Source organism: Gnatocerus cornutus, chromosome 2, assembly GCF_029298725.1.
Source record: "Gnatocerus cornutus isolate USDA-ARS CGAHR chromosome 2, icGnaCorn1.1, whole genome shotgun sequence".
In the NCBI taxonomy this organism is placed as follows: Eukaryota; Metazoa; Arthropoda; class Insecta; order Coleoptera; family Tenebrionidae; genus Gnatocerus; species Gnatocerus cornutus.
This window is the reverse complement of record NC_142234.1, coordinates 7,229,679-7,252,201: the sequence shown is the minus strand read 5'-3', so window position 1 is coordinate 7,252,201 and position 22,523 is coordinate 7,229,679. Positions and strand designations below refer to the sequence as shown.

At 35.0% G+C, this 22,523-nt stretch overlaps 1 protein-coding gene and 1 non-coding gene across 6 annotated transcripts in view; both read left to right on the top strand.

The window, feature by feature from the left end:
• The window catches only part of trio (trio Rho guanine nucleotide exchange factor), a 67,479-nt gene that overhangs the window by 18,245 nt on the left and 26,711 nt on the right, over nt 1-22,523 (top strand). For 4 of the 5 annotated variants that reach the window (XR_015769619.1, XM_088030303.1, XM_088030302.1 and 1 more), the window contains exons 7-16: nt 167-274; nt 700-897; nt 954-1,076; nt 10,664-11,028; nt 14,704-14,866; nt 14,916-16,384; nt 16,697-17,165; nt 17,212-17,472; nt 17,528-17,769; nt 17,821-17,920. Coding sequence is in view for 4 of the 5 variants with exons in the window: in XM_088030303.1 (XP_087886429.1) it covers nt 167-274; nt 700-897; nt 954-1,076; nt 10,664-11,028; nt 14,704-14,866; nt 14,916-16,384; nt 16,697-17,165; nt 17,212-17,472; nt 17,528-17,769; nt 17,821-17,920 (3,498 nt within the window). In the remaining variant the exon portion in view is untranslated. Of the gene's footprint in view, nt 1-166; nt 275-429; nt 517-699; nt 898-953; nt 1,077-10,663; nt 11,029-14,703; nt 14,867-14,915; nt 16,385-16,696; nt 17,166-17,211; nt 17,473-17,527; nt 17,770-17,820; nt 17,921-22,523 lie in introns of all 5 variants that reach the window. The other variant, XM_088030301.1, reaches the window with a different exon arrangement.
• Nucleotides 8,407-8,484, top strand: LOC148178469 (small nucleolar RNA SNORD36). Its single transcript, XR_015769718.1, has one exon. It is a non-coding gene; the product is annotated as a small nucleolar RNA SNORD36 (small nucleolar RNA).

Sequence of the window (22,523 nt, the reverse complement as noted above, 5' to 3'; positions counted from 1 at the left end):
AAAATTACTAGCATTGAGGAAATTTGTTTTCAGCATTCGTTTTTCTTTGTGTCAATAACCGCTAAATGCATTTACAAAAATTCTCACGAAGAATTTAGTTTTTATTTAGTTAAAGCAGCTTATGAAAATCAAAGAACCGTTTAACGAAACAGTGTTACTTCTATAGGTTTATAATTCGTACCAATCACTGCTCAATGGATTGGATGTGATGTTACAAGTGTGCCATAATGTACCTGCAACAGATGGAGATGGAAATAGTACAAAATTGATCAACGTATGATTCTTTTTCACTTATAGGGATCTGGTGTAATCTTGGAGGCTCTTACTTTACTCTTTACTCCTTTCCGTCACTTTTAATCCGTTTGTACTCTCTAAGATTTACTGTAGTTTGTTTAATATTTTAATACAAGTGGTGTTGGTTGGTGACAGGTTCATAGTACCAGTAAGAAACTTCTCTATCAGTTGGATCATTTGGTGCAAGTCTGCAATCAGCCAGGAAGTGACAAAAAACAACATGTAAATATGGAATTTTAATACTAATTTTAAATTTTCACTTCTAAAAGATAACATCTTCTATGAAAGAGCAAAGTCATGTCACGATCTTTCATAAGTGATGTTGCTTAATAATTGTAATTAGAGTTGATTACTTTCTCGCGATTTCTTTATACTATATGTCTACAGTTAAGTTTTGGTCATTAGGGCGACGGTACCAGCAATTTTGAAAATCGACCTGGAGGAAATCCCGCGGCGGATTACAGTGAAGGGGCTAGTCATGTTTTAGCTGTAATCCATCAAATTTTAAATCACCACCGAGCTTTAGAACAAAAATGGCACGCAAAGAAAATCAAATTACATCAAAGATTAGCACTTAGGTTATTTCAAGAAGACGTCAAACAAGTAAGTTGTATTTTGTTTTGAATTCAAACAGTTTTTCAAACATTGTTTATCTTCAGGTTTTGGACTGGTTATCAAACCACGGAGAAGTTTTTATTAGTAAGAATACGGGCATTGGGAGGAACTTGCAAAAAGCGAGGGTCTACCAGAAGAGTCATGAACACTTTGAAAACGTTGCTCAGGTAAGTTTTCATTTTTGTTATTAGCCGACGTAAAAGCAAGGAAGCGGCTTATATAACTTATTTAATTTGGTAAATGGAGGTTTAATACACCTACTTTTCTCTCAAATTAAATTAGCAGTAATGGCAGGTTTTCAATATTCAGTTTTTTGAGCAAAGTTTTAAAGTAATCTGTAGCGAAATTTCGTGCGGTTAATTTTACCATAATCCTCATTTCAATGTTGAAAGTGGTTTTCTGAATTGTATTTTTAAATGTAGGACAACAAATAATGGAAAAATCAATAACAACTATTGCATGATTCGTTATAGACGACGTAGCGTGCACACCAAAACAAACAATCTTATTTCGTTTTTCCTGTAAAACTCCTATTCCAAGTTGAACAGGACAAATGCGAGATATTTCAAAGGGCTTCAAGCGATTTTCAGACTTACAAGAAAGAACACACAGATAAATCTTTTCATTTGAGCAATGTTAAGAAATTAATGCCGTAATTTAAATTTCAAATTTCATTTGCTCAGTTTTTATGGTGCTAATATAACAGTACTGTCATATGTTAACCTTTTGTCCGTATGACGTCCAGTCCAAGTCATAATTTTAGGGATTCCGCTTTTATTACCCTAAAAAATAAAACGTGAAATTTGAGAAAGCAAGCAGAAAAGAAATGAATTCTTACTTTGACTGTTTTATGCTCAGAAACTTTTGCTACGTGAACCTATTTACATCTGAAATACAGGTGTCCCAGAACTCCTGATGGACTCATTAACCGCAAATTCTGTCTTGCATTTTGAGAGTGAATCAGTAAAAAAAAAATTAAACTTATTAGATTTTACATTAGAGCAATTTAAAGTTCATCAATCACAAACGTTTCTTTTTGGAACAAAACTATTTGGCTCAGTAACTAACAATGTAGCTTCGAATATTAATTAATAAAGCGTTTGTGATTGGTTAACTTTAAATTGCTTTAATTCTCTGCTATATGGAAAATATGTATTAATAATCACAAAATGGTTTGTTTGTTGAAAAAAGATCATTTTAATTAATATATTTAATGGAATAATAATTAATTTTGAGCCCAATTAAATATTCCGATTTTACAACTGTCATGCAAATCAAACTAAAAAACGGTTGTCGCTTTCGATTCACATAAATAAATCGCGGCTATAAATTAATTTTATTAAATCATTTACTTTCATCTTCCTTTCCAGTCTGAAATGGCGAATAAAAAAATTCAACGAGCAAAGTACACTCACTGAGATTAAAAGAACTAGAGCACCTCTACTTAAGAGCTCATTTTCTGTTCGTATCCTTAAAGATACTCGTAAGATCGCTACATAAAACACACGTCTTAACGTGATTTTACTATTGTCCTTTCTCATTTTCTAAATACGAGCTCATACCTATTCAGGAACAATTTTATTGACTGTGAGTGGTGTACGGAACATAAGAAAGGTTTTAGTAGCACTCTGTACCCATTACAAAGAAATTAGGATTTGGAGCGAGTTAAAGAATTCCACTTTCTTTCTCGACGATTTGTTAATGATTGATTATCAATTTTTGCCATTGTTTGTAAGAAATTTTCAGTTTCTCGTCTATCTGTTGGGTCTTTTAGACATTATCTTGCGCTTCGGAGCGTGATTCCCTGGCTCGATTGAAGTCACTATGTAATCGTTACGGTTGGTATCTTTTGCTCACATTGTCGTTTATCGCTTGGGTAATAGTTTTTTATTTTTATTGTGTTGACTCTTGAAACAACCGCCAAGTACTTCTTGAAATAACACTTATTTCCGAAAAGCAATTGAAAATCACGAGAAACCGAGATGTAACACATTCGCAGATTTTGTCATTTCGTGTCCTATTTTAGGTGAAACTAATAAATTCAGTTTTTTAACCTTTACACTGCTCGGCCCGGAAAAATCCGCAAAATAATAATTCGCTCAAACTGCTCCGAGCGGATATATTCGCATTGATTAAGAAGTGGTCAACTGCTCAAAACGTAATTTTTTGATGACGCAAATATGGTTCTCTACCTCAGAGGAATACACAGTCACAAAAGCTTTCATTTTTTTAAATAATTTTTTTTTACCGTTCCCTGCTCAGAGCGTATATATCCGTCTACGACTAAAATTCATTTGAAATCTATTCCATGCATCTTTTTATCCACGCAGTTTAAAAGTAGATACGAACTAAGGGCCAGGTAATATCACCATAATAATCTGCTCTCATCTCAATGTTACCTTGTTTAATATATTGACGTTGTGGAAAATTAAAATCTCTATGAACATTTTTAAAACTAGTTAATCGGCCAAGTGCTCAAGACGTTAATATACGCTAAGGCAGAACACCGATCAACTGCTCGGAACGTATATTGTCGCAGGAGCTGACAAACCGCGCACAGTTACAAAATTTTCCAAAAAACATTGCGCAGTGAAAAGGTTAAATTATGGTAATTATGTGAAAGGAAAATTTGGTTAGTAGGCTAACATAAAAAAAGTGAATTTGGAGTAGCAACTGCTGAAAATGAGCAAAACATGGATGCTTGCTAATCGGCTTTTCTGAGGGTTTATCTTGGAAGCACATAATGGGTTCACTTTTTTGGGTCGTTCAGTGTTTAAGCCAAGGCTGTTTAGCGTTGGCTTAGAAACAAGATGTAATCTTGATCTTATCATTTTGCCAATTCTTTTAGCTTTGATTTGCTGTTATTGTAGTCGTATTTATGTTTAATGTTTCGCAATACGGCTTTATTATACGGGTACCCGTAGAGTGGTACAGTTTTTTAATTTCAATTGAGGATTGATAGCAGCAATATGCAGTCATCGATGTGAAGTAAATGCCTCGCATTTATTAACAAGTGAAACCGGGAAATTTGCATTTCCTGTCAGTCAATGATAGTGAGCGATTTTCCCACAAACCGTTTAGTTACATTTTATTTCAATTTACTTGTGGACATTTCATTCTTGCAAAAAAAATCAACTCATTAATCAAAACCACGCCCGTGTTTATCGCTTTTCTGTTTGCTGTTTATCGACATGTTTTTCTTCCATCAACACGAATTTTTGATAAAAATTATATATTGATTCGAGTCAACAAAAAATAATAACTCAAACCACACCATGGTTAAATTAAAGCGTTCCTGATCGGCAAATGGTTTATTTACCTGCGGAAATTGAACAGACGTGGAGCCCAAAGAAGAACCGGTTTGTGGTTTTTGGTAGCTCGTTAATCGGCACTTCTTCCGGTCATTATTTCGAACAATTATTTCAAAGGTTTATGTACTCTTTGCTGACAAATGTTTAGAAAAAATCTAACGGGTAATGCCTATTTTAGTTTAGCTGACCTGGCCTTTCCGCTAATTTGAAAATCCCAATTTACATACAGAGTCTTAACGACTATAGTGTCTATTATTCATTGTCATCCCATATAATTCCAAATCGGTACAACCTCCTTTAAAATCCCTGCCGGAAACCCGCCGAAAGGAGTTACGCAGGAACAAGATGAAGCAGCGTATTTGAAAGCGTCTCTGCAGCCTCCTGCTGGAGTTTGCGCGCGCATTTCCAACCAACGACTCCTGTGGTTGTATTCCCTGCCAACGGTTTCTTTCAGTCAACAGTTGCGGAATGACGTTCCTGCGACCACTGCTTTCACGTGTTTGCTTGAGTTTTAATTCGAGCCGGCTTTATGTGATGTTTTAACGTTGTCAGTGAATTTAACTCAGCGTGTGATCTTTAACGTGTTTGGGGACATTTTGCTTCTTAGATGGAAAAATGAGCGAAAGCTAGGGAATGTTTTGTAAGTCGAATTTGTATTTCAAACTTATAGGTTTTTTTTTGTCTGTCTTATAGATTATTATAATTAATCGTAAATTGTATATCAATCGGATTAGAGGAAATTGATTAAAAAGGACGAGTGGAATCGTTTAATATTGTGCTAATCCGGCGTATCAACACAGATTTAAAAAATATAACAAAGGTAAATACAAACACCGGATTACTGCTATTTACATATTTAGTAATGACTGGAAACGAGCATTGATTGTTATGAAATTTAATTATGATTTAAATATGTACAATATTACACGTTTTTTAATCGTTTGGCAAATACAAAATGTGGAGTATCCACACAACTTAAACTGAAGCAGGAAGGAATTCAAAAATGTAATTGAAAATTTAATTACAACGAATCATCGACGCTGTCGCTCGTGAACAAAGCGTATGAATTTATTCGACATAGCCATGAAATTTACATCTTGATGATTAATTAATATGTAGACAAGTTTTATAAAATATTCTATTAATTTTACCTCGAAAAAAAGGCAAAATTACGCATCAATTTAATTTGGATCACTTCTCCGCATGAAAATTTATAGTTTCGGACGTCTACGGTTCAGCGGTTTCGACGAAATTGAATTTTTTAATAATCTTCAGTGAAAGCGAATCTGTTTAAAGCTGCTGAAACTGTAAAGGCAGCAGCCTAATGATTGCTCGGATTTAAATTGAAGTGATAAAGTTAAGGAGAATCATTAATGATCGTTAAGCGCTAACGTTTTTATTAATTGTGGTTCATAATGAAAACTAATCTTCTTTTCAGGCGATTTTTGTCAAAAAAAGTGGCCTGCTTTAAAATGAGGTGATAGCAGCACAAAAAACCAATTTAATCAACTGAAGATCAAACTTTTATAAATACACTGAGGATATACCGAGCTTTTGGAAACTTCAACTCATTTTAGACGTTTTAATAATTATGGATGATCTACTTTTTTTTTGCTAAATTTAAAACTAAAAATTTTTGTGAGGCTTCTTGTCATTAGATCTTTTAGTCGACTCGTTTTATCAAGAACTAAATCTCAACATAACTGTGATGCACATGAAAAAAAGGTTTTTCTAAGAAAGTCGACGAACTGGCTGTAAAAATACACAGACGAAGCTCTTCAAATGTCATTGTAAGCAGCACTTGCCAATGTAAAAGTTTATAAAAACTCTACTTATCTCAACTAAAACTGTAATGGACGCCCACAGCACTGATTTAATAAAGGGATTACGATTACGCTCTAATAAACGGTACTTTCTGTTGAACCCGTGTTGTATTTGTCTGTGACTGACCGCTATGCAAAATCCTCATTCGATTCGTTGAGTCATGACCAGGTAAAATTTGGGGCTGCTTCTGTGGAATTTCTGAGGTGACCTTTAACGAAGCAAGTTCTTAGTGGAATAATGAAAGCACATCTAAAGTGTGAAGTGGTAGCGATAAAGAGGCGAATTATTACTATAAAGCTTTTACTACTGTGTCATAAAAGAAAAATGTAAAATTCATGATTTATAATCTCATGTATGGCAAGGTGTCATTTGCCTAATGCCAAGAGTTCCAGACTTCGACAGAAAATGTCAATGGGGTGGGTGGAGTCGTATGGTACATACTTTACAAGAAGTTATGTGGACGTCGATTCGAGCATTGCGATAATTCATTCCGGTTATGCCCAGAAGTGCTGGTATTTTTTTGATATCGCTCCCGGACATCTGAAGGAGATTGATTTATGGCACAAATTAAATTAGTATCGCTTGTAATTTTTAACAATCATGCAACATCTATTTCGAATTTCGTGGGGGTGTCCCCCTGTATCCGGCCTTGGGGTTGATTACTTCTATCAATACCATATGTGTTAGCGTTCTGTCTGGAGTGTAGAAAAGTACATTTCTCAAAAATGATGAGTGATATAGAGGGTTGGTGACATTTATTATAACTTAGATAGCCGTAAAATTTTATAATCCGGTCATTAAAATAACTCTTTTCCGGCTTGTTTCGCTTCTTTGACTTTTTTAATCTACGTTAATACTCATTCAATATTTGCACTCATCTGTCATCCTCGGTTTTTTCTACAATCTTGCAATGTTAGTCTCCCCCGTTTATCGACACAATCTGCACTCTCTTATTCATCCTTTTCAAAACTTTCCCCCCATTAGCTATCATTTTCTTTTCTTCAGCGTCCTTTCTTTTCCATGGGGCTGTTTATAACTACATCTTTGTATAAAATGTCGTTTTTATCCGAGAGATAAATTGTTCTTTCAGTAAAGTTTAAGAATGATTAGATCAAAAACTCTTCTATTTACTGCAAATTTTTACCCTTCGATTGGAATTTCTAGTACAGTCGAAGGAATTGTCAAAGATCTCGCATGCATGGAGTGCTTTTAGGGTAGATTTATGCGTCGAGTCTCTAATTGCTTTTCAAATGTGCGTGAACTTCCGCAGGCTTTTTCAAGCATATCTGACGAAACAGGGTTAGGCCGTCAGTCATTCATCACCTGCGTCTTGCCTTTAAGACCAAAGTAATTTTACATCTCATTCGAAACCACCCTCTAAAAATAAAAGCGAGCTTTTAAATATTCGTTACGCTTCATGAATATAAGGGAGTACTGATTTACTTTTCTGTTTAAATTTAATTTATTCAAAATTTTCTTCGCAATTTGGTGGCTTTATGCAAACAACTAGACGAGCGATGGTGATACCAAGCAAGTGCTGAAGCGGGAAGCATTTATTTTCTCAAGTATTTGTTTGTGGGGAGCTTGGATATTGTACAATGGATAGTAAATACTATTTTAATACTGCAATGATAGACAAAGAAACAATCAAAATTATATAAAATGTTAGTTGCAACTTGTCTTTGTTTCTGTGAAGTCTTCCAAGAAGTTAATGCCTATTGGTGGCGTTAAAACTGGTTTTGTCTTTTATAAAGGATGTGGCGCCAATTTTCATTTCTTCCTATATCCAGTGTAACACTTTTTTAGCCCGCTGAGTACCTTTTTAACATTTTTAATAACTAGGTTTTCAGTAGCACTTGCAGATACTGAATTTGAATTAAACATGAAAGTTGTGGGTAATTAAAACTGCAACATATTCTATAAATAATGCAGTATCATACATTATTACTTTTCATCTGCAGACGATGGGGATTAGAGGGTGTTATAGTGCAATCATTCGATGTTCACACTAGACTCACGATTGATCGAATTACTGTAATTGTGTTTGAGTGATTCATCATTGTTTGGTTACATAATGTTATACAAGGCGGTGAGTTGAAGCCTATAGAGCCTGAAGAGATAAAATTAAAACAGACATTTTTTCGCATCTGTGCTGTTCTTCATTAGAGTGCTCTTGCAGTTGAGAGCCAACACGAACACCCGTTAACAGGTGGTTATTATATCATTTTCAGATAGTTTAAAGTTGGTGCAAGTGCATTGGAGATAATTGCAACGTTCAGCACTGTTGCAAATATTTCGAGAGTTGTAATTAATTTATAAATGGAGACGTCAGATGGTCTTTGTTCGAGCAAGCCTTTTTTTAGGATAATGATGAAATTATAATTAACTTGAAAGGGAATCCGAGGAGAGTATCTCCTCGAGCTCTTTATCCCTGAATATTATTAATACATTTATTAAGCATTGTTGACCGGGGCAGTGGCCGTTGACCTTGGACAACACTTCTCATCCAGATCTAACTCTCCTGGGGGAACCGACGCTCTCCTACCCAGCGAGCACAATCAATATTGCTAACTGCTGTGTATATTTCACTCCCGTTTCCGTAACATTTTCGCGCTGGATAATCCTTGGCGTTTCAAGATTATGATTTCACATACAATTCAAGCAAAGTCTTGTCCCATCCGCTTTGTAATTATGTAGAACATGGTGATGTTTTTTAGCTCGTTCTGGTGATAAAAGCAAATAAATTCATTCCGTCTTATTAAAACTTACGCGAGCATTACGACTGCTACAAATTAATCTATGTAGTTCTGTATAATTAACTGTTCTGTGAAACGTCTAGAGTGTTGTTTTCTTCGAAGTCATTTTTGGAGACTTTTGTGGTTGAAAGTTAACAAGCAACGGCAGAAACAATAACTGCATGAATGTTTTGATTCTTTAATAAAATGTTATTATCTACTCCTTCCTATCTTAGAACAATAGAATGATGAGCTGTATGGTACTCATTTGAATACAATCTCAGTACAGACCGGCACACTATTTTTCTGGAAAGTAAATTATAATGGTTCATTCTAGACATGTTTATATAATGTTAGCAGTTGTTGCTTGCAGAAGACGTCTCCAACAGTTTCAAAATTGCAAAAAAAATCGCAAAGTAGAAATGTTTGTAGCTGTCAATCGCAGCAGATTACGGCTATTCGAGTTTTTCGCAGAGCTGTCGTTATTTTTCCAACAGAAGCGTGTGGTAAACGTCAAGTACCTAAATTGTAATCAATTTTTCTTGGAAAAAATGTAATGACCATAAATTCCGTGTGTAATTCTAAAATACAATTACCTTTCCTCTTAACTTATTATGTAGATGGGAAGGAAACGTTCTCGAGAGACTGAAGAGGATAATAAGAGACTTGAAGTCTACTTCCCTAGTTTTATCGATCAAGATGTTTGCTGTTCATATCGCCTTACACTGTCTGTCAAGCTCACATTGTTCTGAGTAATTAATTAGCGATTCGAATAATAAGGAAATTAATTGAAAGTTCCCGCATTGTCGTTTATGACCATGTTCTTCCTTTTATCTAAAACCGTAACAACTTTGATTTTAATTATTTTGAAAAGTTTTAACAAATTCTACATCGTTACTCGTTTTAACTGCTCATTGTTAATTAATGTAATGGTTCGTTACATTTTTGAAAGTTGTAAAAATATCTTTGTTTCTCTTAACGTGACATGTTCCATTCTAGACAATCTTCTGATTTTCTAATCGTGCTAAATTAAAATAATCACTGTGATCGAAAGAATTGTGGTTTTAAATAGACTGTAAAAGCTCTCAACTTTCCCTAAATTGATTCAGTGTAAATCGATGATTTATCTCGGTTTGTAGTGTTGGAAATCGTATTAAAATTCACCCTTAACACTTGAGGAGTCACAAGAGTTTATTTTGGAAGATGGGGTTGCCGTGGTTAAATCCATCTCATAAATCTAAAACGCGTCTATGCCATATGTGGCATTTTAGATTTATAGCAGGTATCACTTTCATGGACCGAGTAAGGAGATAAACGATTGCTGACGATTGAAATAAGGGGCGTTTTTATCTTTAGATGCACAAAGACTTTGCACTAAATGTGGCATAAAAAGTCGTCGAAACATGAATGGCGTGTCTTCAAAGACGTGCTCTAAAATATACTAAAACATTTGTATCTCTATTTGTCATTGAAATAAATGTATTCCATTCTGTCTTGAAAGATTCAAACGTTTGTCCAAAGGGAGCTTTATAGAACAAACCAATCGTTGGAACAAAGTCATCTCAGTATCTACATAAAATACATTTCTAGAAACCGCAGAGAGAAGATTGCATAACGGAGACTAGAAAAACGGATGCCAATAAATATTTTCATTTTTAATCCCGTACTGTTTATCATGCACCACTGTATCTAGTGGTCGCGGATTTTACACTGTATTACCATCACATTATTTCATGGCATGAATTCGTAATATCCATAAAAACCTTCAGCAACACTGGAAAATCCTGTCCGCGACACATCGATTACAATTCTCATTTTATAACTGAATTTGAAAACTGTTGCTACTTTTTATAGCTCCGCTTGAATGAACGTTTTGTTTTCCAGAACACCTACACGAACGCCGATAAACTTCTGGCGGCAGCGGAGGAATTGGCTCATACCGGGGAATGCGACCCGGATGAAATTTATTCTGTCGCTCACGAACTAGAAGCCCATGTTACATCTTTTGCCACGAGGGTCGAACAACGACGCCGACGATTAGACTTAGCTGTACTCTTCTACACCCACGAAAAAGAACTTGGCAATTGGGTCGACGACCTAAGACAAGAATTACAAAGTGATGAAAGCATTGCTGAAAGTTTAGACGCCACGGAGAGGCTGTTGGAACAGACTGCGCAACATAGGGATCAAAGTTTGGATGCTTGCGCCTCCACCATTGCACAGGGAGAAGCTCTCCTTCAAGAATTAAGGTAAAATATGGAAGTTTTGCATAAATTCAGTTATGCAGTTTTTCCAGATCGTAATTAGTTGCATATACCAGTTGGAATGGAAGTTAAAAAAACTACTTTTTGATATCGCTGAGAGCACTTTTGCCAGTAAAATAAATGTCAGCTTTCAGCGACATTACCTTTCATAACTTAGTAATTCACTTAGCTGCACGTGTGTCCGCAATGAAACGTTATTGCTTCATATGAGGAATTAAAAAGTCCAGAAATCTAATAACTTCAATGTAGCTAATGAAACGTTATCGTACAAATAAAGCGTCAAGCAAAAACATGAAATAATGCACATTTCTAGGACTCTAACCGTTTGCACTAGTACAATATTAAAGAATATAGCCGTGCATAAAACTAAACCGTAATCATTACGACAGCCATTTTATGCTTTTATGAAATTTTTAATTAAAATCTCCGTTTAGTACAAGGGCATAAATATTTTACCAGTAACAACGAACTTTTATTGCAACAGAGAATAACCCTTTTATGGTTGAGCGCTTGTTGGATTTCGAGATATCGACAACTAGGTTGTTATATCTTCTCATCGCCATTTTGCTCCGAAATTCAAAACACGTATAAGCAACAAAGCATTCTGATTGATGTATCCTTAAAAATGCAAATGGTGTTTGGCGCTTGTGATCGGTGTTGCGTGTCTCCTTCAAATTTATTCCCGGCACATGAAAAAGTGGGATAATCGGATAATGCGCCTGGTAAATTATTTTTCTGTAATCTGAACGGATCTGGAATTGCATAGTTTAACAGTAACCCGCTGAACGGGGAGTAATTTTAATTTTATTTTTCCTACTCTCTTACAGAGGATATTCAGTTCATGACGGCAGTTGAACAATTTTAATGAGCAATGACCTTTTTATTACAAGTTTTCCCATACAAAACGTAAACTTTCTGTGTATCAGGAAAAATCTCCCTGTTACAGACTTTTATTTACAATTTCGCACAAGAATTTTTACGACTTTTTGCAAGAGGAACTTGAACATGTGTTTAATTAAAACAGACACTCGCAATAGTTTAATTAAGGAAAATTAGCAGTGACAAGCTGTTTAAACAAAAATTGGAAAGTTGTAAGAAGATGGATAACACTTCAAATTTACAAGTGGGCTAAAAGATCAACACCGAAATAATTAAATTGATTTTCTTTTAACAAACTTACTCATGTATAAAAAGCAATTCTTAGATTATTCTCGGGTAGTGAAATGAAAAAAAATAGTCCACCAAGTAATTGGTTGGCGAATGAATTGGAGGTATCTTAATCTTTGTTATTTACCGTTGGAATATTGCTTATTTATATTTATTTTCATGACACAGCAAAAAAAGACTATTTGCAGTTATATCTTTGGAAAGATCGATTCTCTGCATTTAATCTCCGGAGTGTCGCCGGTTTACGATATCTACAGAAATTAATAGGTACATAGGTACATCGTACCTCTACCGTCTAAAAATATGCGAAAAATGTAAAAAAATTGTACCTAATTAGGCAGTTTAAACAAAGGCCAATGAAAAAGTTACGCAGCAAATGCAAAGCTTTTGTTTTGTGCGTTTTTTGTTATCGACATCCAATGAATTTATTCTTTTTTGTGCATGGCTTAATTAGCCTAGAAATTTATCCAATAAACCGCAGTTTTGGACATCTAGCCAATCACGGAAAAGTTACGATTGCGTTGGTTGTTTGGGTGCGTTTTTTGTTATAAAACTACTTTGATAAGGACGCATTGAGCCAATGAGAGAATTATTTTTTGCGTTTTATTCCGATTTAAATAACAATCTTCATTTTGCTTCGAAGAGAGTCCGTTCATTTAAAATCTCCAAATTTGTCTCTTATGCTTTAAGCTTTTGATGGGGCGTGGATAATTTTCTATTTAAATTTTCACTTTTATTTGCGGATATCTTAAAATTATGATGTGTTGTTATAATAAAACTGAATGTAGATCTATTAGAAGCGCCTTCTTCTTTTATGTAAATTAATGTTATCAGAAAAGATATTGCATAATTGCACAGTGAAAACAGAACTGTCGTTCATTACATTTCCATCTACTTTCCTGTAGATAACTTTGTTGCAACGCATCTCTAATTAGGAGATTTTATTAGCATACTAACTTTCTTCGTTCTGAATGCATAAATGCCATAAGTAGGTTACAGGAACAGATAAACAAACCGAAGTCTGTCATGCAACCAAGCCGAAACCACTAATTGATTTTTATATCATTTATTAAAAGCAATTTATCAATTGTAGTAGTCTTGCAACCTACTTCTTTCACTAAATAATTCGATAACTTGAAAATCACAAGTTGCGGTAGATTATTTATGGGAACATTAAAAATTTCTGAGGATTATTTATAGCAAATTGATTGGCTTTGTTCTTCAAAGTTGTTCATATTGATTTAGGCACTTAAGTAGCGGTTCGATGTGAAACCAGGTGGGCTGTTATCTACTGTTTCTCCTTAGCATAGATAACACGCAAGAAAATTTTCGTAATGACATTTTTAAAAGGTTTAGCATAATTAACATGTGCGTAATAAATAAACGATGTGATGCAAAAACGCTTTGTATTTACTGTGATGTAACCGATCAGTAAGTAAATATATGAAGTGCTTACATTTTTATTTGTTCCCTTTTGACTTAAAAACATTCAACTTTTAGAAAATATGCGTCCAAAGGTTTAATTTTCCTAATCCTTTTTGCATGTTGTAACAGTTTATTACTTTTCAGTTTTTATTGCTAAAAAATTCGTAAGAGTACATTTGACATTCAAATTTAGGTTCATTTATTATTACCTAAAAGCGCGTTTAAAATTAATAAATATAAATAAATTACTTTTGCAATTAATATTGGTTTGCCTGCATAGAAGTATTGTTTTTATTATGCAATAATTTATTATTATTAATCTGCGCCAAAACGTAAAATTGTGCCCAACGTGACTTCCTCTAAGGAAGGCTGAAAAACGGTACATCCCATTTAGGTTTGTTGCAATAGAAATTAATTAGAGAGACTAGAATTTGAATCATATTTCTGTGCAAATATAACTGCAGCGATCGCATACATTATTTATGATCAACATAACTAGTTTTTCTTCCCAACATTTCAACCAGACATGTAACTTTTTGGTCGCTCTAATAGCTGTACCCATTCCTTCTATCTCTGATTTAATTTAATATTCTCGCTGGTTTTTGATGAATACTTAATATGTACCAGTTAAAAAAAAATGGCGTGTATCTAATGTCTGCGTCTTCCTCATTTTGTTTTGGAAACTGTTGAAATAAAAGTAGAATGAGTCATAACGGCCGGACTGGTTCTGCAGTATTAAAAAAGGTGGCAGATTAAAGTCGCTCAACTCGTGGGTTGCAAGCTTTTTTTCTTGTCTGGTCAACCCAACGTACTGAGTGGAATTTGGTTTACATTCTTTTTGTAATGATGAACTGGAATATAGTAAATACATTGCGTGTAGAATAAATTCAATTAATCTCACGAGTCAGCAGAGATATTTTCCTTTTTCTCTGTTTATTTTTAACAAAATCAATACTACCAAGATCGGTATGACGTTGTTATATTATTGTAATTAAAATACTCAACTTCAATGAGCTTCCCTCGAATGATTGATGCTTTTCCTCTATTTATGCAAATTTCTTGTTTTAGGTCAATTGGTGAAATGGATTCAACCGGTTCCGTATCAGCTGTAGAATCTGCTCTTGATAGACTAGCTAAACAAAGGAGCGATCTTGAAGAACTTTGGGCCGCACGTAAATTACGATTAGACCTTTGTTTAAGACTGAGGTTGTTCGAAAGGGACGCGCTTGAGGTAAATATTATCATGATAATTAAATTCGATGACAATAGAATTGATACAGGTGTCTTCACAATTGGAAATGTGGTCTGAAGAACTTCAACACAGTGAGTTGACCCGAGATATCGCAAAAGCTGAACAATTCCTCCGCCTACATAATGAAAGTGTCAGTCAAATGCAGAATACGACGTATCAAGTTTTACAACAAGGCCAGGATTTAATTCAAGTTTTCGAAAATTCTGGGATTTGCGTGATGGCTGACGCCCAGTACAACGCTCAAACTAGAGTCCAAGTTTTGTTGGAATTTCTCCACGACCGCGAAGTCGATTTGGAAGACTTGGCAGAAGTGAAAAGAGTTAAATTGGAACAGTGCATTCAGCTTGGGCAATTCCAGAACGACGCCAATCAGGTGATAAGCTGGATCCGTAATGGAGAGTCGATGTTGATGGCTAGTTTCACCATCCCTAATAGCCTAGCTGATGCAGAGTTATTAAAAAAAGAACACGAGCAATTCCAAGTTGCGATCGAGAAAACTCATACTTCGGCTGTACAAGTAAAATATCGAGCCGATGCTCTCATAAACGCTAATCATTACGACCCACAAAGCATCAGAGAAATATCTGAGGAAGTCACAAAACGTTGGCAACAATTAGTTACTTGCGCCGAGGAGCGCCATAAACTCGTAACAGCAAGTCTGAATTTTTACAAGACGGCAGAACAAGTATGTTCGGTGTTAGACAGTCTAGAAAGAGAATACAGACGTGATGAAGATTGGTGTGCTACCGGGCAACAAAACATAGACAAAGCTACCTCAATCTCGCAATTAATCAACAAACACCAGGAGCAAAAAGAAGCGTTTCTTAAAGCTTGTACTCTGGCGAGGCGAACAGCTGAGACTTTCCTGAAGTATACAACACGCAGTCTACAGTTTTATAATTACTCCAACACTACCGGCAATCACGAAACCCGAGTTAAAGGTATTCTAGAAAAACTTCTGAGCCAGGAAAATAAAGTCTTAGAACATTGGACCCAGCGCAAGAAGCGTTTAGATCAATGCCAGCAGTTTGTTCTGTTTGAGCGTTCTGCTAAACAAGCCATTGAATGGATACACGACACCGGAGAATGTTACCTAACAACCCATGCAACGAATTTAGGAAATAACATAGAAGAAACCGAAAGTTTGCTTCGTGAACACAACGAATTTAAAGGAACTGCCAAAGAGACCCGAGAAAGAGTTAAACTATTGATACAGTTGGCCGATAGTTTGGTTGAAAAAGGACACGCTCATGCCAGCTCTATCAAACAATGGGTAGCTGCCGTGGACAATAGATACAAAGACTTCAGTTCTCGCATGGAACACTACAGACAACAACTTGAAGATACTTTAGGTATTCAAGCCGAAGAAAGTGAGAAGAAGGAACTTTCAATTGATAGAAACTCAGACCCAAGTTTGGAAGCGAAAGTTAAAGAAGCTGCTGCCAAGGATTTAAAAGAACTGAACGAGGAGAAGAGGCGCTCTGCTCGAAGAAAAGAGTAAGTAAATTTGAAAAAGTATCCTCGCCACTGATTATGCATATAAAATCCATTTCATTTTATATCTTTTTACGTGTTGGCCATATAAAATTTTATGTTGTATCTGTTCTTTTTAATATGTCGTTAAATTTGCGATAATATTAAAAGGTTGGTTTAAAATCCTTCCACAGGCCAACACTATCTACATTGCTTTAAGAAAATAACTATTAATGTCTAAGCAACATTTATTACTATTTTCGTAAACTATTCATCGAGAAGAAAATTAATACTTAAGTATCTTGTTTTATAGGTTGTTATTTTCCCTTCTTTCAGATTTATAATGGCCGAACTTCTCCAAACCGAAAGAACCTACGTAAAAGACTTGGAAACCTGCATCAAATGCTTCCTTAACGACATGCGAACAGGTAACAACTGCCCTCCGGCCATCCACGGCAAAGACGAGATCATTTTTGGCAACATCGAAGAAATATACAGCTTTCACAACTCCATTTTTCTCAAAGAATTGGAGAAATACGAAACAATGCCCGAAGACGTTGGTCACTGCTTCGTAACATGGGCTCAGAAGTTCGACATCTATGTTCATTACTGCAAAAACAAGCCCGAGTCTAACAGTCTGTTAGTTCAACACGGTGGAGGATATTTCGAAGACTTGCAGAAGAAACACAAAGTTGAACATCCCATTGCGGCATATTTAATTAAGCCCGTACAAAGAATTACCAAATATCAACTTTTGCTGAAGGACCTTCAGTCGTGCTGTCAAGAAGGGCAAGGAGAAATTAAGGTTCGTATTTGATAGGAGTTGGTTTGTTGCTAATTTTTCTTTGCAGGATGGTCTAGAAGTAATGCTTAACGTACCAAAGAAAGCAAATGACGCCATGCACCTGTCACTTGTTGAAGGCTGTGATGTTCCTGCAAACAAACTCGGAGAAGTTGTTTTGCAAGATGCCTTTAGTGTGTGGGACCCTAAACAGTTAATTAGAAAAGGGAGAGAAAGACATATTTTCTTATTTGAATTGTACCTGTTATTTACTAAGGAAGTTAAGGACTCTGCAGGAAAAGTCAAATATATTTACAAAAACAAATTAATGGTAATATCTCTCCCAGTTTTTAACACAAAACATTACAACCTCTTTTTAATTACAGACTTCAGAGTTAGGCGTTACTGAACACATGGAAGGAGATGAGTGCAAGTTTGCTGTCTGGACTGGACGAGCTCCAATTTCCGATTATAGAATTGTTCTGCGAGCTTCTTCTTTAGATACCAAACAACTCTGGGTCAAGAAGCTTAGAGAAGTTATTCAAGAAACTTACTTCAGTGGTGCTTTACCCTTATCGTTGCCAAAGAGCCCAGCTAAACTCAAACCACACAGTCAGAGGTCGAGCAGGTATTGTATTTTCATAGCTCTTCGAGTTGAAGTGCAACTTTTGATTTGCAGGGACTTGGAAGAATGCAATTCGTTGGATGAAAGCGTTGAGAATTTGGATCGAAATAGTCTTACTTCGTTTGGTTCTGGAAATACCACCGACTCCGATAAGGTAAGTAATTTCGGAAAGTGTGGTTCATTAGAGGACGATGGAAATTACAAAAATGCAAGTAGACATATTTTCTTTTACTGAGAACTGGTTAAATAGTGTATAGCAGTCGTAAAATGCAGCAGATCTCATTATTGCCCATATTTGGGAGTAGATTACCACTTTGGTGAGAGCCGCATTTACAAGGATGTTTACCATTTTAGAAACTACACGATGCAAAGACAATGAAAACGTCGTATTACACGTTTCCATGATTCAATCTGAAATCTTTTTTTAAGCATTTTTTCACTGCAATGAAAAAGTTTCTTTATCTGTTATCATTTTTGTGAAACGTGTGAGATTCTTACTTTACTTATTTATTCTGTTAAGAAAACAACATACGCAAATGATATATTCGACGTTCCCACCTTAATTCTACACTGTTGTGTTATCAGTGTTTACGCTAAAGATAAGAATTCAATGAATTCTTTGTTGATTTGTTCAGCTTTCTATATTTTATTATTGCTAACAGCGTTTAAAAATGGAAATAACTTGCATAATTTTGGGAGAAAATAATACGTTCATGTTTTTTATTAATTTATAATTAAATGCAGTTGATTAAGTCAGTTATGTTATTATTAATTTATTTAGTTTTTATTACTTAACCAAGTTGAAAATTACTTCGTGGTTGTTAACTAGCCTACGTTCTTGATTCCGATTATTGTTTTCCATATTTTTAACTTTGGTTTAAAAAGAATACAGAAATGTTGCTGGCGGCTTGAAAATCATTCATCAAATTCTATTTTACACAAACAAAAACTGGATGGACAGAAACCAGATCAGAAATGCTACTGAAATCAGTCCGTCTTGTTTCGTATATTGACATTGAATAGAAGAAACAAAATAAAAAGTTAAAAACAGATTCGTATTATTAGGAATAACGTGATTTTTCTTACACTAGCCCCAAATTGATCAATTCCAGTCCAAAGTCGCCATTTGTTTGGTATTAACTGGACTAAACAAACCCGAAAGTTTGTCGTTGTGAAACTTTCCTTTTATTTCGTTCCGACGGAATAGAACTATCGAGCATTGTTAGGAAGCTTTTCAGAATTCACCGATATTTCGTTAGATTTTCAATGCACATTGCATTTTCCACAAATATGCAGAATTCTAAAAGATGATTGCATTGGATGCTGGAGAACGTGCATTGTGCTCTAATGACGAAATTTTCCTTTATTTAAAATTGGTGGATCGACTTCAGCAGGTCATGACCCGGTGACATTAAACCCCAGTTTTAACGCCCTTCTCTATCCCACACTGAGCTAGCTTGCCGCCACCGCAACTGCTCATTTTCCACCTCCCATGTTTACTTTGAACACGCCAATTAATTTATAGTCGCTTTTGGGGGGGTGCAACATAAATGAACGGCCATTAAATAGGATGAAGATGGAACTTCCACACGAGCAATTCATTAAAAACTTTAGGTAGGATCCAACCATTACGGGGATTTACCTAAATAAAATTAAGTGTAAATTTAGGAATTGAGTGGGAGATCTTGCAGTTTCAGTGCATTGATTTATCGCTATTTTCACTGAGGTCTTAATAAAGCCGAGCGTGATATTCAACAGTTAGTTCTGTGATTGGTAGATCTCTTAATTTTAAATGGCGGTCATTACTTTCATGTTTGTGACTCCAGTAGTTAAAGATCGTTGATGCTTATCTATTTAGCCTTCAACGAAATGAGCAAATTGCCTATAAACCGGAAATGTACACAATGAAGGATCAGTTAAAACCCTACTTTTAATCAGAGTTTCCTTTCATGTTCGGACATATTAATTATGTTTAGTGTAATGTAGTAAGCTACATGCTGCAATTATACTCTTTACGTAGAGCTCTCCTGTAATTTTACTGGCACTATTTCCGTTTTTCTTCGAGGCGTTGAGAGTAATCTTTTGATTCTCTGCACTTCAAAGGAAGATACATAAATATTTTCGCGGTTGTCGCTGCTGTTTGTTTTAGATTACGAATAAATTGAAAATAAAGTTATGTGAAATAAATAGCCAGTTTAATATTTTAGGGATTTCCATTTTTGTCTTCTGTGTAGGCTTCACCGAATTTGTATTTTTAGCGAAATGTCACGCCCGATATAACTGAGACAGGAAAATTTTAATAATTTCATTTATTGGTGAAAATTCACTTCACATGATAATGATTGGAAGTTTTTTTAATTCTACTTGCTTTGAACCTTTGACAGTTTGCTTGTATCTAAATAAAAAAATTAGCGGGTCATTAAAATTAACGAAATGAATCAATAAGCGAGAGGTCAGCCTAAATTTCTGAAATTAAACCACTCATTCAAATTAAATGAAATATATTTCGTTCGCTCCTAAAAATCCGTATTGCGATTTTATTTACAGCTTTTAAGTAGTGGTAAAACACGAGGTGTCGGTTTCTTTATGAAGGCATAAATTAAAGCACAGGTAATGATTGTATGTGCAAACACATTTTTATGGACAAAACAAAATTAAAAAATGCTTTCTACGCCAGAAAAAAAGGAGTTCTGTGATCTAACCATGGTCCTGAGAGCTTACTGTCTGTTATTAACCAAGAGACTGCAGTGAGTATTTCTTTCAGTAAATAAATATTATTCTGACCGTTAATAATTCTGCAATTTTGAGTATACAGCGCGTTTTTTAACAGTGGTCTTAAGGATTCCCATTTTAAATTTTTTACCACTAGTTAAACTTTTGTTCGGACTATTTTTTACACAGTATGATTTAAAACCTCTTTTTTCAATACATCGAAATTTTTGTTTTTACGATAAAAAATTGTGTTGCAAAATTAATTGTTTACCGTTTTTTTTAAATTGTTTAGACGACATTGAAAATTTGATTTTATGATCACAGATTCATTGATGTAAGAAGTATTAAGTTCTCGTACATTCATTTAGTTGATATTTTTTAATTTTGGAAAGAAATTTCAAAATAGGAGTAGGAAACATTTTTATAAAATTTTCAATACCCACCTAATGGCAGCAAAAATGTGTGAACAATTTAATTCTTTATTTTAAAGGTGTACTTTTAGTAAAATTGAAAGACAACATTTTAAATTATATTGTAAAACAGTTTAAATTCTATTGTGAAAAATTTTCAAGTCCGAACCTTCACCCTAACAAGAGTTAACATGGGGTTGAAAATTTAGCATGGTAATCCCTATGGCCACTTTTAACAAAAAAGCACTGTATATGTACATTTTTATGAGAATTCCAAAATAGCAATAAATTACAGAAATATAACATTTGACATTTGGATTCCAACTTCTATCTCGACGTATGATGTTGCGGCAAAACTGCCACTTTATCTATTTTGAGGGATTAAAGTTGTCAATTATTTAGAAGACGTCCAAAAAGTTCTTTTTTTGCGATATCCCAGTTGGATAGTTTTATTATCAATGGATTCTTTTTAACATTGTTTTATAAAAATCGACTTGTTCTGCTTTTTGAGTATACCTAGTAGAAAATGAAAATCGTTATTTCAAGCTTATGAAACATTCAGCTTTACTTCTAAAAATATCCCTCACATTTGCATTGTTTCCTTAAAAGTACATACAAATAGCAAGATGCCCGAATTGGATTAATTCATATGGTAATTTTGCCGTGAATAATTTTATTAAGACTTATAAAATAGTGTGTTGGACGAGAAATGAGACCATTATGTAATAATCGTTAAATAGTACTGGCAGCATCGCACTATTTAAATTAAGCAAAAGCATCTATTTTTACATTTTGTTTTACGTATAATTAAATAAAATTCCGTAGAGTTAGATCACAGGGTCATTTGTAATAAAAGAAAACTATTTCTCAGCAGAGATTATGAATTTTTATATAATTTGATGAGTTTTTGAATAAATCAGCGGCGATTTAATCCGGGATTAGTAGCTTAATTGTGATGCTCGTATCATTTAATTCGAGCTTAACCGGAGTGGAGTTTGAAAGACACTTTTTCCAAGTATTCTTTGAACGTAATCGCAAAACAAAAGCACCCTAATGATACAAATGTTCATCTTGCACTCCGGTTGCCGGTAATGCGTTGACGAGAATTAAGGTATTAATTTTAAAAACCACCCCCGCTGTGTTATATTGTCGGTAGACCGAGTTTTGATCATGCGTATCGAATTTTTCGATGGTAAACTGATACACCTTATCTGGTTAATAACAGATGATTGAGTTCCGCTCTCTTGCATGTGTGTCCTGCAGTATTCCGGACAGGCGCTTTTCTCTCCCGGGCTCTGCCGGAGCTATGCTGATGTCAGTTCGCTGCCGGGACGTCCCCGAGCGCAGACTGTCATTGCTCAAACTCGTATAATTTCAAGGGAAAAGTCATCAGTAGCAAACATTCCGTCTCGATAAGTGTGCCGGACTTTGAAGACGGCAGCGAAATCAGTGCATCAGTGATCAATTTGTACCTTTATGAATAAGGATATTTTCTGTTATGGTGCAGTATGTTTGCGGGTCGAGAATCAGCTTTGGTTAATCTGGCGAGCTTTTAGTGCTTCAATGTGATGGCTTTCCATGTGATATCTGTTTTCGGTTGATGGTCGCGTTTCGGACGAAATGATAACTTTGTAT